This window comes from Plodia interpunctella, chromosome 13 (assembly GCF_027563975.2).
Source record: "Plodia interpunctella isolate USDA-ARS_2022_Savannah chromosome 13, ilPloInte3.2, whole genome shotgun sequence".
In the NCBI taxonomy this organism is placed as follows: domain Eukaryota; kingdom Metazoa; phylum Arthropoda; class Insecta; order Lepidoptera; family Pyralidae; genus Plodia; species Plodia interpunctella.
In genome coordinates, this window is record NC_071306.1 from 709,778 (window position 1) to 724,318 (window position 14,541).

General features: G+C 36.4%; 2 protein-coding genes across 4 annotated transcripts in view; one reads left to right on the plus strand and one right to left on the minus strand.

Moving 5' to 3' along the window:
• The window catches only part of slif (slimfast), a 31,344-nt gene extending 19,424 nt beyond the window's left edge, over positions 1-11,920 (plus strand). For both annotated transcript variants that reach the window (XM_053753521.1, XM_053753522.1), the window contains exons 3-11: positions 1,181-1,465; positions 2,333-2,437; positions 3,333-3,619; positions 4,450-4,687; positions 6,149-6,251; positions 7,513-7,670; positions 8,446-8,588; positions 9,334-9,442; positions 10,247-11,920. In XM_053753521.1, coding sequence (XP_053609496.1) covers positions 1,181-1,465; positions 2,333-2,437; positions 3,333-3,619; positions 4,450-4,687; positions 6,149-6,251; positions 7,513-7,670; positions 8,446-8,588; positions 9,334-9,442; positions 10,247-10,455 — 1,637 coding nt within the window. In that variant the 3' untranslated portion in view covers positions 10,456-11,920. The remainder of the gene's footprint in view (positions 1-1,180; positions 1,466-2,332; positions 2,438-3,332; positions 3,620-4,449; positions 4,688-6,148; positions 6,252-7,512; positions 7,671-8,445; positions 8,589-9,333; positions 9,443-10,246) is intronic.
• A 486-nt stretch (positions 11,921-12,406) lies between these two features.
• LOC128674699 (uncharacterized protein) overlaps positions 12,407-14,541 on the minus strand; it is a 29,440-nt gene continuing 27,305 nt past the window's right edge. For both annotated transcript variants that reach the window (XM_053753519.1, XM_053753520.1), the window contains exon 13: positions 12,407-14,190. In XM_053753519.1, coding sequence (XP_053609494.1) covers positions 14,048-14,190 — 143 coding nt within the window. In that variant the 3' untranslated portion in view covers positions 12,407-14,047. The remainder of the gene's footprint in view (positions 14,191-14,541) is intronic.

Consider the following 14,541-nt stretch of genomic DNA (forward strand, 5'->3'; position numbering starts at 1 on the left):
GGTGTTACTACGCTTCATTGAGTTTTCATTTGTCTTCATGCTTCTTCTTCTTAGTCGTTCATTCTTGACTGAGTGTGACTGACAAGGGTCTGTCTTTCGAGCCTTGGCTACATCTCATGGAAATTAATGGAATGGTCAGGTAAATATGGAAAATGATCTTTTTCAGATTAACCTGGGTCTTGGATATTTATCTATATATGTTCTATCTTATCGTATCTTATAACACAAGTTTCGATCTTAGTTTGGAGCTAAATGAATCTGTATGATTTGTCCGTATATATTAATCTAATAACGACTTAACACCAACAATGTGACCACGACCGCTCTGCCAAGAGCGAAACGACGAGAGAAGAAGAAGAAATGACGATATTGTAAAGTTACATATCCTGTGTTTTCCTACGATCGACCTAGTGATAGTTAGGTATAACGCAAAAATTAATTTGATAAATATTTACAAAAGAGATTATTTTCTCAAATCTCATTACCGTCCACAAACTGCGCGCAATTTGCGCTGCATCATTTACAATAACAAAAGCGATGTATGAATTTCGGTGATGTTTCAACAATTTATTGTATGACTATATTTACTGTAGACGACATTTTGTTTGCGGGGCTTAGATCTGACTATGATTAGTATGTGTTCTGAGAAGGAAATAATCTCCACGTGATAACAGCTGACATAAAGTGCCACTCGAGTTTAGATAAATCTATTTTCCTTAATTTCAGAATGTCTATCTTCGTAACAACTTTTTATTGTACCTATCTTTATATTGAGTACACTAAGTGTTAAACTAGTTGTGCCTCTTCCGTGAATATATCTTATATTGGTAGGTGACTGGTATATTTAGATTATATGCTGTAGGGTAAATAGTAAAATCCGTCTAACAGTCTAACCCATCACTAATTCCAAGATAAACCGCAGATAAAATACGTAGGAATTTAAACCAATTTTATTTTCTCCGGTTTATTTAAAGAGAAAAGAAAAAAGTTTATTAAAAGGTTTATGAAAAGATTTGCCATAATTTGTATCGATTCCTTTAAATTTTTAAATTCATGACACATTTTTTTAAATTTCTTTTTGAAGTGTCATATAAAAATTAAACCCATTGCAAGCTACTTTTAACCCCAGCCAATCGAGTTTGTTCACTCATTGCAAATATATTTCTATTAATATTTCCAGGTCTATGCTACGCAGAATTCGCTTCGCGAGTCCCAAAAGCGGGCTCGGCGTACGTCTACAGCTATGTCAGCGTCGGCGAGTTTATCGCTTTCACTATCGGGTGGAACCTCATTTTGGAGTACGTCATCGGGACTGCCAGTGTTGCCAAGGGCATGGCAAATTACATCGACAGCCTCTGCAATAACACCATAAGGAACACCATGATGGAGGTGGCTCCGATGAATATCTCCTTCATGGCAAAGTATCCTGATTTCTTCGCGTTTGCGCTCGTTATGTTAATTACGAGTGAGTTCTTCTTAATATGCATTATCTTGTATAGAAATAAATACCTATACTTGGTCAGATTTAATGCAAATTCGACATTTCTACCGCCACATGCAACTCACAGTATCCTACACTCTAACACCTTTCTTTACAGTGGTATTCCTCATAGCTGAGGAATGTGGTCATTAAAGGGAATGTAAAACTACGACTTTCTTGGATTAATGTGGTTTGCCATTGCCTTCTCCATTTCACATACTAGATGATAAATTGTCGACTAGACTGCAGGTTTTCTCACGATGTTTTCTTTCACTGGAAGCATGTGGTGGTCGATGAAAAATATTAGGTATTTCTACTACTATCAATGTAAAGAATTTTTTGTAGAATTAGATATGTTCTAACACTTCTGCATCGTCAAGCCAATAGTGTGTATATGAATCATTTTTAAATACCGAGTAAGGGAGATCGAACGTGAGTCCAAATATATCAACATCCTCTTTAGCAACAATCTTTTAGATGTCATTATCGGGTTTTGCAACATCATTGTGTATTCAGATAATTTACTTGCAACATGTGCTATGTACATTGTACATATTTTATCCTATTAGTTCAAGATCCGACGTTCAAAAATTTTAAACAGTGTTTCTGTTTTGATCTTATTTTATTTTTTGTCTGCGCGAAGTTTTAAGAAACAAAAAACAGAGATTAGCCAAATAAAAAAGCAAGTGTCGTATCACGAGGTAAAACCACTAATTGAAGAAGGAAGCAGAAAAAACACTGACAAGTGCGTGTCTCTTTAATGATGTGAGTGATGAGGTATAAACAAATAAATAAATAAATAAAATGCCCTTTATTCTAATATAATTTCATTTTACATGCTTTATTTTTCAGTTCTCCTGTCCTTCGGGGTGAAAGAGTCCACGAAACTGAACAATGTGTTCACCGTGCTCAACTTGCTCACCGTCATTATTGTCATTGTGGCTGGTGCCATTAAGAGTAAGTTCTGCTCTTATTGTCTCTCTCTTTCTCTCCCCACCAGTTATTTTTATAATTTATTGAGGAGCCCTAGGTATAAATAGAAAGTAGCTGAGCCAGCAAAGTAAGTAACTTATCGGACGCCAGCGCAATCAACATCAGACTGGTAATAATCATTTCATTTTCCAGCGTCCGGATAAAAAAGTATGCTTTCCCATTTCAAAGACTTCTGTGATTTTACGGCTGCCTGCTTGACGTCAACGCTCCTCTTGTACTATGGTTGCCTGTCTATGTCAACGGCTTTTTATTTTGCCGCCAAGTACGATATTCACGGGACGTAATAGCGATCCTCTTCTAGGGCCTCTACTGCGGCTCACATGCCGCAAATTATATTGTTTCTGTGTCAATAACAGTTATAATGTATGCAGAATTTTGTGTGTACAGGCTGTCGAGGCTACACGTATCTATGCTAATGATCACATGTTTTCGCTATAGTTATGAGCCGACTGACAATGGAATGCGAAGTGAAAACACAAGAAATACAAACATACACCCTGAGTTCCGATTCGCGCGGATTTTAAGTTCATTTCATCAATTTTTACTTATAATCTTTGTATTAGAAAATGAGGCAGGAAATAGTCTACTAGTAGACTAGAGGATGATCTGAGTCAGTCTCTTTGACAGCTTCATACATTCAATTTCAATATAATACCTATTTGGACACCTCACCAGGGTAAAATGTAACGGACACAATGTTTACCATACCAACATTGTATTGTAAATAAATAAATTTGAATTGATATTCGACATCGTTAGGAAAATTGATATTTAATTTTAAAGCTTCAACATCAGGTTTCCACATGAAGATGAAGCAATATTAGAAGAGTACAATTAGATGAGTTTACCATCATTTCAGGTGACCCAGCGAACTGGCGGATACCCTTATCAGACATACCTCCAGAATACCAAGACAAAGCTGGTACTGGTGGCTTCATGCCTTTTGGCATGGCGGGCGTCATGGCCGGCGCCGCCAAATGCTTCTTCGGCTTCGTCGGCTTCGATTGCGTGGCCACCACTGGGGAAGAAGCGAAGAACCCCAAAAGAGACATCCCATTGTCTATCGTGTTCTCGCTGATCATCATCTTCGTGTCATACTTCAGTGTCGCCACGGTCCTGACTATGATGTGGCCATATTATTTGCAAGTAAGTTTCGGTATATATCTGCTTCATCTCGACGTCCCCCCTGGATTAGTGGTCACCACGCCCGTCCTGGGTTCGATTTCCAACCTAAATATTACATAATAACACTTGCGATCTTGAGACATGTGTTTGAGCTTCTGGGTGTGTCGCTTCTATTTCCATGTTTAATGTTGATGATTAGTGTAGGTTTGTCGTGGTATTATTTTATAAATTTAAAGAATGCGTAAGTGCCTTTTTAAGCACACAATTAAATTCTTTATTTCATACAAACTCCATACAATCGTGCTATATACGAATCCGGTGTGCACGGGTCTCTAATGTGTTAAAGAATTAATATAACATGGTACTTAACTTTTGTAGTTTATAATTTGAATTCACAATGCTAGCCATGTGTTATCAAACAGTTATTTTAAGTTTGCACTACCGCCAATCATTTGAAACAATCATGAATTCAATATGATTTTTTGTACTGAATTTTAAACTATTAATATGTATTATATCTATTAGTAATAAAATATATTAGCACTCTGCCTGTTTTCTTAACCTTTCCTATACTATCTATACTAATATTATAAATGCGGAAGTCTGTCTGTGTATCTGTTGCGCTTTCACGGCTAAACCTCTGGGACCAATTTTGATGAAATTTGGTATAGTTTTAGTTAATGGTTTCCGGCTCCCTTTTCGGAATAATACCATACTATATTCTACTTATGTAACAGATTTCACAGCAATCCGTCCAGTAGATCTATATATGTTATTGGATTAATATATAATCTGGAGGTTATAATTTATCGGTGTACCAAATTAGTATAATCGTCCACAAATTACGACAGGACGCTGACGCCCCGTTCCCGTACGCGTTCGGGCGGACGGGGCTGGAGGCCGTGAAGTGGGTGGTGACGGTGGGCGCCGTGTTCGCGCTGAGCACGAGCTTGCTGGGCGCCATGTTCCCGCTGCCGCGCGTGCTGTACGCCATGGCCTCGGACGGCGTGCTGTGCCGCGCGCTGGCGCGCGTCAACGGCTGGACCCAGACGCCCGTGCTGGCCACGATACTGAGCGGACTCCTCGCTGGTAACTATTTCTTTGATTCTACTTTAACCATGTATTCTAAAATATTTTGATACAGAGATTAAAATCAATGGATTACGATGCAACTGAAGATTTGTTCGTAAGTGTTGTGTAACCAACTAGGATATATTATACACAATAATTTGTGTGACATTGGTAGTTTATAAGTGCTTTATTATTATATAAGCTAATTAAGTTAATTGATAACTTAATTTGTGTCAACAGTGTGGGAAGTCTGAAGTCTGTAGCACAGTTTCTAACTAACACACGACTTCAGAGTTCATATTATCTGTACCTGTAATGTTATCAAAGATAAACTAAACATGCAAGACCCAGGCAATCTGAAAAAGTTCATTTGCCATGTTGACCTGATCTGGTATCGAAACCGGGACCTCACGGTTCAGAGACAAGCATTCGTCGTTCACCTTAAGACGATGTAAATTAAAATCTTAAGAGACGGTTGAAATTTGATTATAACGTTCATTAATCGCAATATACTAGCGACTCGGCCCGGCTTCATACGTGGTCTACAAAACCTTGTCAAAATAACAAATGAAAACTGCATCAAAATCCGTTGTGTAGTTAAAGACCTTCCGCCTGTGATTTAAAGGTCCCAGGTTCGAATCCTACTCGCGCCACATGATTTTGTACGTATACCAATATGACTGATGTATAGTAGATTTCATATATCACCACTTGCTTCCGATGAAGGAAAACATCGTGAGGAAACTTGCACACTAAGTAATGGACAGTTTAGTTCACTTATGTGTATCCGACTACTTAAAGACCTTATCTTATAAATCAAAGCTAAATAAATGAATTCATAGTTAAAAAAACACATGAAAATCATATTTTATAAAATAATTTCAAGTTACAATAAACCTTACATAAAAATACATATTTATATGATCAGTATAGAATATAGATATATGATAATAATTATAAGATGACTATAAATGTCTACTTTTATTGTCTACTAATATTAATTACTAATATTAATTGTCTACTAATATTATAACACAGAAGCGCCGCAATTCGCAACCTGTAAAAGGTGACTAAGTTTTTAGCACTAATTGTAATTACATTAGGGTCATTGTAACACTTGGTTGGCGACTAAATAATCTATACTATATATATATATATATAAAACTCTTGCGTTACTGAGTGATTGACTGACAGACAACGCACAGCCGGAACTACTGGGCGCAGAAAGCTGAAATTTTGATGTGTAGATTCCTAGGACAATGTAGGGGAGCACTAAGAAGGGATTTCCTGAAATTCCCACGGGAAACGGATTTTTACACACATACTTATGAAGTTGTGGGCAAAATGTAGTATGAATATGAATACCTGCCACTATATGGAGGGATAGGTAGTCGTAAGTCGTGTCAGATGCCTTTAGGCGACTTGAAAATCTGACACCAGTTTTAGCAATGATACACTCGTATATGACGATGATTCCAGCCCTGATGGCGGCGGTGTTCGACCTGGACCAGCTGATAGACATGATGTCGATCGGTACGCTCCTGGCCTACACCATTGTGGCTACCAGCGTGCTTATTCTCAGGTACTACATATATAATATATATTTTTAAAATATAAATTTATGTATCATTTTTTATATGTAATATATAATGTAAGTACACAATAAAGTACATGGTCAAAAGGTATACTGAAACATATTATGATTGTGATCGAGTACTGATAAGAAAAAAATATATATATGTATAATTAACAAGATTTGTATTTTTGTTTGTAATGAATAAACTCAAAAACTATTGGACCGATTGATAAAGTTCAGCATTAACACTTATCCTTATTCAACACTTATCCTTATTCAAATTATTTTCTCCGTTAACTTAACTTTTAAACCTTCTTCATTTGACGACCTCGGTGGCGCAGTGGTAAGGTTCTTGCCACTGAACCGAGAGGTCCCGGGTTCGATCCCCGGTCGGATCATGATGGAAAATTATATTTTTCTGGTTGACCCGGGTTTTGGATTTATCTATATATGTATTTGTTATAAAATATAGTATCGTTGAGTTAGTATCCCATAACACAAGTCACGAACTTACTTTGGGGCTAGCACAATCTGTGTGATTTGTGCTAATATATTTATTTATTTATTATTAATCCACTTTTTCAGTAACACCACTATTTAATTCACTCATATTTAATCTTACACACCCGCACGATTAATGTCGAAACATGAAATGATAAAATAATTTACAGAGAAAGCATAAACTTGCTTGGATGAACATCGCAAGTAAAAACTTGTTCAAACGTGTTACAAGTACAGTCGATGTTTGATCGAGTCTGCCAGTCGTTTCTAGGATCGATTAGGCAAAGCCCGAAACAAATGATTTTACTTTCGACGTTTGACTGAAAAATTAGGATCTTATAGGTTTGACCAAAACACTTTAGTCAAAGGCCGAAATTGGAGTTTATTTCGAGGTTAGCCCGAAGGCTTTGGTCAAACCTAGGATAAACCAGTCATTCAGCGAAGAGACTGTATATCGAACTTTGACTATGACACATATATTAACCTCAAGTTCATATCTATAGTATTATTATAAAGAGGTAAGCGTTTGTGAGTTGGTATGTTTGAGGCGGGTAATCTCCGGATCTACCGAACCGATTTCAAAAATTATTTCACCATTAGAAAGGTACATTATCTAAGATTGCTATAGGCTATATTTTATCTCAAAATTCCCACGGGAGCGAAGCCCCAGGAAATAGGCTATATTTTTTGTCAAAATTCCCACGAGAGCTAAGGCCCGGGAAACATCTACTGTTATTATATATAATTATAAATAAACAATGATCAGATACGAAGATACGGACGAGGTGTCCCGCAGCCTGCAGTCGCACAAGCCGAGGTCGCAGACGCCGCAGTCGGTGGCGCGCCAGACCTTCAACCTGCTGGGACTCAAGCAGCCCAACTTGCTCTCCGCCACCATCGCTAAAGTCACCATTTTGTTGTTGTGTAAGTTGACTTTTATCATTCACTAGTTTTTGCCTGCGGTTCTGACTGTGTGAATTTCCGATGTGAACTGTTATTTTTCTGGGATGATTGGTTTATGTATCCTTCTCTGGACTTTAAATTACATGTATGAAAAGAAATGTATTCAAAATTCTTTATTAAACTTACATTTTCACACACTAATTGACGTCAAAAATTTTTTATTTCAAACTAAGTTTATCGTCGATTTTTAAAGCGCAGGTGAAGATGAAGCTGCGCAACAAACTTGATTGCAGCTTCTTCTCCAAAGACGTACATCGATACATATGTATATATAAATTGACGATTGACATCATTTGTAATGTAAAAAAAAAGCTTATTTAAATAAATGTTAACATTCGTGTATGTAAGTATTTGTCTTTGCCGTTTAAATAAATTGGTGATGTAGATTTCACTTTAAGCTTTTACTTGCCACTAGATGGCCGTAGGTAGTCGGAAAGTCATGTTAGATGACTTTAGGTGACATGAATAAAATTTGACCCCAGTGTTAATAAATGACACACTCGATATGAATGAATGACTATGTTGGAAATGGCAACACTTAATTGTAATTTTTTAATTATAGCAACATTTAAAAATGTTGTCCCTTTCGTCTTTCGTGCCAATAAAAAGTGCTTCGAAGTAGTTTCGGTATCTTAATTTAACCAACTCCGAAAAGCATTAATAATTAACAGTTCACTGCACAACGAGCCATCATCAGCTCGAGAGTTTAGAATGAAATGTATTTCCCCCCACGCAGTCGTGCTGGCGCTGGTGACGTGCGTGCTGCAGCGCGCGGGCGCGCGCGGCGCGGCGCTCGGCGCGCTGCTCGCCGCGCTGCTCGCCGCGCTGCTCGTGCTCTATCGCCAGCCGCGGCACAGCGTGCGACATCTCAGCTTCTCGGTGAGCTTCAATAGCATTGCTAGTATGGGAACAATCCATACCTTCATATAGATTCCGTACTAAGAAACACGACAAAGACATGGTCTAAATATCCATTTATTATTTTTTGAAGTGAAACTTCTTTAGCGGCGTTGTGCACTTTTTGTGATGGGTAAAAAATGTTAAACACGCGTCAGGACACGCGTGAACTGATCGAAAATGCGTAGGACGTCAGAAATGCACAACGTTAATATTCAAGTTTTCACTTCTGCCGGCCGGCACTCCCGGAGTGCCACCCGTTTTTTTTTTGTTTTGTTTTTATTCTGCCAACAAACAGTTCTGTAAAATAAACATTTATAATAACTATACATAGGTGTAAAATTTGAGTAGGTATAAACGTTATAGGAGGGTTGCCATCATGCAGGCTGGTTGTAAAGTCACAGCGAAATCATCAAAATTTCAAGGTTATTTTTATGCTGACCCTATGCTTTGCAACGTTTCAGCCCCGAAAGAAACAAGAAATATAGATTATTATCCGGCTCGAAGGACCATCTTAGTATTTTTTTTTTTCTCAATAAAAACGGAACCCAGATTTACTATTAAAATAGTAAAAAACAGACAATTTATCAATATGCAAATATCAAATACATTTTTAAACGCATATCTCGTTATCAAATTGTTCGTCGATCGTAACACCTCTATTTACTAATAAATTTTCAAACAAGTGTATCAACAATGTTACGTGACACATGGTTCGTGCACCCAGGTGCCGCTGGTGCCGCTAGTGCCGTACCTGAGCGTGTGCATGAACCTGTACCTCATGGTGCAGCTCGACCATCAGACCTGGGTGCGCTTCATCGTGTGGCTGGTCGTCGGTGAGGACACTATCATTTTTGTATATATTTAACTCGTAACAATTATTATTATAAGCGTCAGACTAGCCGCAAAGCGTTAGAACCCAGGGAAAGCACGTCTTTCCTACTTGCCAGACGTGGCGCGGGACAGAACTGCCCCGCTTTTTTGAATTAACATTCAAAGTAAAAAAAATTACATGGGCGCGAGCCGCGACACAAGCACCCACCAGTGGGTGCACGGAGAACAACGGATAAATCTACAAAATAGATAATTTAAATGTTCAACAAAATGTTGATATTGTTTTTATTGAAAATATGAAAAAAACTAGTTAGTGTTTTTACGCTGAAACAGGGCTTTTCCTATTTATGAGGAATTGAAGTTTTGCCCAAAAAAATGTAGCAACGGTATCGACATGCCTATTTGTCAGTCCACTTCTAGGATTTGCCCCTACTACCAGTTTGCCATAGCCAGACATCTGTTCCCTAAGTAATTTGTCAGTCCACCCAAGATGTGGCCGTATCAACTCCGGAACACTCCGGACAATCTGTTGTCACGGTCATGAACTTATTTTCCAAGAAGAGGTCAATTATCTATCGGAGTAACAACACAAAAAAATTGTCCCGCGGCTTCGCCCGTGTGAATTTCCCACTAGGGACAGTTGTTTTTCGGGTATTAAAGTACCCTATGTCCTTCTCCATACTTTAAACTACATGTAAGCAAAATTTCAAGAAGATTGCTCGTGTAGACAGGCTGCGTGATGAGGTAACAAACTTACTTTCGCATTTATAATATTAATTAGGATTAATGTCTTAAATAAATTTCAGGTTACCTGATATATTTCTGCTACGGCATCAGACACAGCTCGTTGAATATCAAAGAAATTCCCACGGCGCAGACGCAAAACGGCAAGGCTGGTCTCGACCACGTCACGCCCGGAGATAAAATGGCTAATGGAAATGGGACACATTCGGAGAAACCTCTCAAAATCGACAGCCTTATAGAGGAAAAGCATAATATGACTACTAAGTTTTGATTTAAAAAAAATGGTACCTGTTAGTGTGAGTATTAATGCAAACAAGAGAAAAGAGAAAATTTGCAAAATTGCGCAATCATCGGAAAAAAAATTGTTCCATATACACGAAAAAAGTATAATGTAAATTGTCTTTTTTATATAGCGAGCTAGGCCCCATTGCTACGCTGCGCTCCGTCGTCCTCAGCCACGTTGACCGATCAACGCTGAACAACACAGAAACTGCACGGAGCCGCAACGTGCTGCGTCGACGCAACTGAATACGACTGAGCAATGGTGCCTCGCTCCAAGACGAAATTGTTTCTGTAAAACAAACTCTAACTTACGATTTTTAAGTTACGATTTTATCATGCAAAGATTTCACAAATCTATATACGTAAGATATTGTTTTTAGATATTATATTTTTGTATATATATTTGGAAAAATCTACCTAAAAGTACTTAAGACTATATACATGTATAATATATTTTATAATTTGAATAATATATATTTAGCTAAGTTAGTAAAATATTTTGAGAAATTACGCTGAAACAGGGACTTTCCTATTTATGTAGGTAATTACTGACAATGTTAGATAAGTAGATATTATTATATTATATTATTTATAAACTGATTTAGAAAGAGACAATCACTTTACGATACGAGGTAAGTTATAAGAAAGAGATAGCGATAAAACTATAAACGTGTGTTATCAGCAGTAATTCATGTCGCCTAAAGGCAACTGACATGACTAACGACTACCTATCGCCATCTAGTGGCAAGTAGTCGCATACGCACTATTGAACTAAATAGTCAACCAGTACACAAGTTAGACTGTCTCTTTTGAAAAAATATTTTTTACCTAAGCAAATTATAAAATCAATTTTTATCATTTGGGCAAATTTGTTTTGCAACACTATTGGTAAACTTTCAGATGGTGTGAAAAATGAATCGCTTTCTCTCTGTCACTCGCTTGCATGAATATATCTCTATCGCATTTTAATTATTGAGATAACGTGTGATGGATATATTTGTAAATGAGAGACAATCGTTATGTAATAGTTGTATGATATGTAGACAATTGTGTAGATTGTTGTGAAAACAGGAATGTATATATTTTTCTATTTAAATCGAACCACGTCTAACTGCGCGGCAATGTGGACCGACATTTTGTATTTCAGGAAAATATTTCTTTAAACTAATAATGTTCATACAAAATATTAATTTAATCAAGAATATTTTTACAATTTATATATTGAACTTTGTAGAGTTTGCTTGAGAGTTCACTTTGGCTTGACATTAGAGCTCCCATATCATAGCATATTCGCTGGGCAGGTAGATGTGACTAGAATTTTGTCAACAATGTGATATATCGTGATTGTTTGTGTGATTTTAATTATAGCATTAATACATAAGTAGTTTTAGGAAATAACAAACTGTGATGCCTTTGATAAGTCGATGCCTTGAGATAAATATATATAATAAAAACTGCAGTTTTTATTCGACAAAGACGAAGTAAACTATAGATATATAAGCGTAGCCACATGAGATAGAATTATTCAATTGGCAGTTCGAGCGGCTGGCCTAGTAAAGGCTCGTATACACAGAATGCGTGTTACACGCTCGTGGTAATCGTATCGCAAAATTGTATGCAATTATGCTGCATACGCGTTACACATTAAGTGTGCACGGGTCGGGAAAAGCGGGCACAAAATGAGGAACAAAAGAATTCCTCCTATGTTTGATGTCCTAGAAGTATTAACATTCAGATTTCCAAAAAAAAATATGAACGAAAAGACTGGGCTCATTTTTATGTATTATAGCCGGCGTGTCCAAAACAAATTATACACTAAACCTACTTCAGGAATCCCACTATCTAATGGTGAAAAGCGCACAAACACCCATTCGGTAGATAAAGATTAAGTCATAACTTAATTTTATAATTTGTTAAGGAATATAATGAAAAACTCATACTGAAGCGGTCAATATTTATTTAAACAATACTTAGAAATACTCATAGCAGTGGCTAAGCTATATTTTAATATTTATTGCATTATTATCAAAACCATTACTCATTACTACACATACGTATGTATGTACTGCCAATAATATTGTATTCTAGAATGTCAACTCGTTATTTTGTGTTAAATTTCTACTATTGAACACTTTCGCAGACGGTCGACTGCTATAGCAGTAATAACAAACTTATTGTGTACGTCGAGTATCCGCGAATGTGTTAAGCTTTGCTTTAGCGTTAGCTTTGTAACACCTAAATTTAAAGTATGAAAATTTTAACGATCGACACCTTTTTTAAAATATTTGAAATGAGGGCGCCACTGGTCTCAATGAGACAGTACAGTTCATAACTGCTATAGAAGTCGTGCGTCCGCGAAAGTTTTAACAAAACCAAACAGAGAAAATTATCTTCCACCAGAATACTTTCAGCTATAAATAATAAAAGCAATATTTAATACACAACACTACATTATTCATCGAATAATAATACTAACAAAATTATAATTGTCCAGTAAAAGCTACTTTAGTTTTACGCCAGTGGATACTGTACCCTAATTATAATCATACTGTTTCACAGCCTCACACACATATTAATACTGAAAACACCTAAAATAAAGGTATTTCATAATTTATAACAAAGGAACTGCACGGAGATTCGTAAGAACTATATAAGGAATAAATTATCTACAATTATTTTAGTCAATCACCTTGAATTATATAAATAATAAATACAAAAAATTGTTGAAGATCTAAGTTTTCTTTCTCAGATCTACTTTTGAAATGAACAGTATTGTTTAGCATAAATATATAAATATAGTTTTACACCTAATTAATAATATTGAATTCCTCATTATTTTAAAAATAACTTTTTACATAAATACTAATTTTATGGTCCGAATTATTGTATTATAGAAATTGCATTTCTACATTAATAAATATTACTCTTATTCTAAATAAATAAACATAAAAAGCAGTATACTATTACTAAACAGAGACAACCATAATAAATCATTTAAAAGTAATACAAACACAATCCAATTTTCTCACCACTTGTCTATTTTAGTGCATAGATCATCCACGCCAGAAAACGAATGTACAATATATTCGCTCTATCTCCCTCAGTTCAAGTTACATTACTGAGAAGCGTGCATATTCACTTTAGTCAATCGGAGTCGCATAATAGTTTAGTTGTACAGCCGTCTGCAAAAGTCCAGTAATTTTGAATTTTATTTCGTAGGAATAAAGTTCATAGAATGACTGGACTTTTATAGGAGAGAGTATATGTTTCAATATTGAAACTGAATATTGCTTTGTACTTTTTAAAATATTTTTTCATGGGAACCTTTACAAAATTCGGGACGAAATGTACCTTACACAAAAACATATATTATTGTAAATTAATTAATTGACTGTTCACTAGACAGATCAATCAATCCAAACTCATTGCAAAATCACCGCTATTACCGCGGTATAAGGGGTAACTTGACATGAAGTTTTATGTATAATCTGTAAATGCAAAAGTCCGAATTAAATGCTGGATATAAAACTTACAATAGTACCACTGGGGCTGATCACCCCCTCTCTCTGATTGGTTGTCTGTCAGCCAATGGTGTGCTGTAGGCCGTTGTGGTTGAGCAGGGCGGTGTGGCTGTCGCTGTGGAGCTGTGCCAGCTGCACGGAGTCCAGGGTTCGACGCCGCTCCGAGCTGTGCCACGCGCCGTAAGTTATGTAAATTAGAAGACCTAGAGAATTAAAGTTTATTTATTTATATTGTTTAAAGGCATCTCTTGAGAACATTAATAAATCAAATATTTATCGCACAAAAAACATGCGTTCGTGCTATAAGTAAGGCGTATCCATTGGATTCATATAGACACTTGTTTAAAAAATTAAACAAACTAACGCTTACATCTTTATACATATTAGAAGCAGGAATATTTGCAAAAAGACACCCAATACTGTTTAGGAAAGCTAATGAGAACAGAAGGTATTTATCTAGAGATCCAACTAAACTGTATTATCCAATTACCCACTCAACATTATATAAAAAAAATTGTTATGTTATGGTTATAAAGATATTCAACAAGATTCCA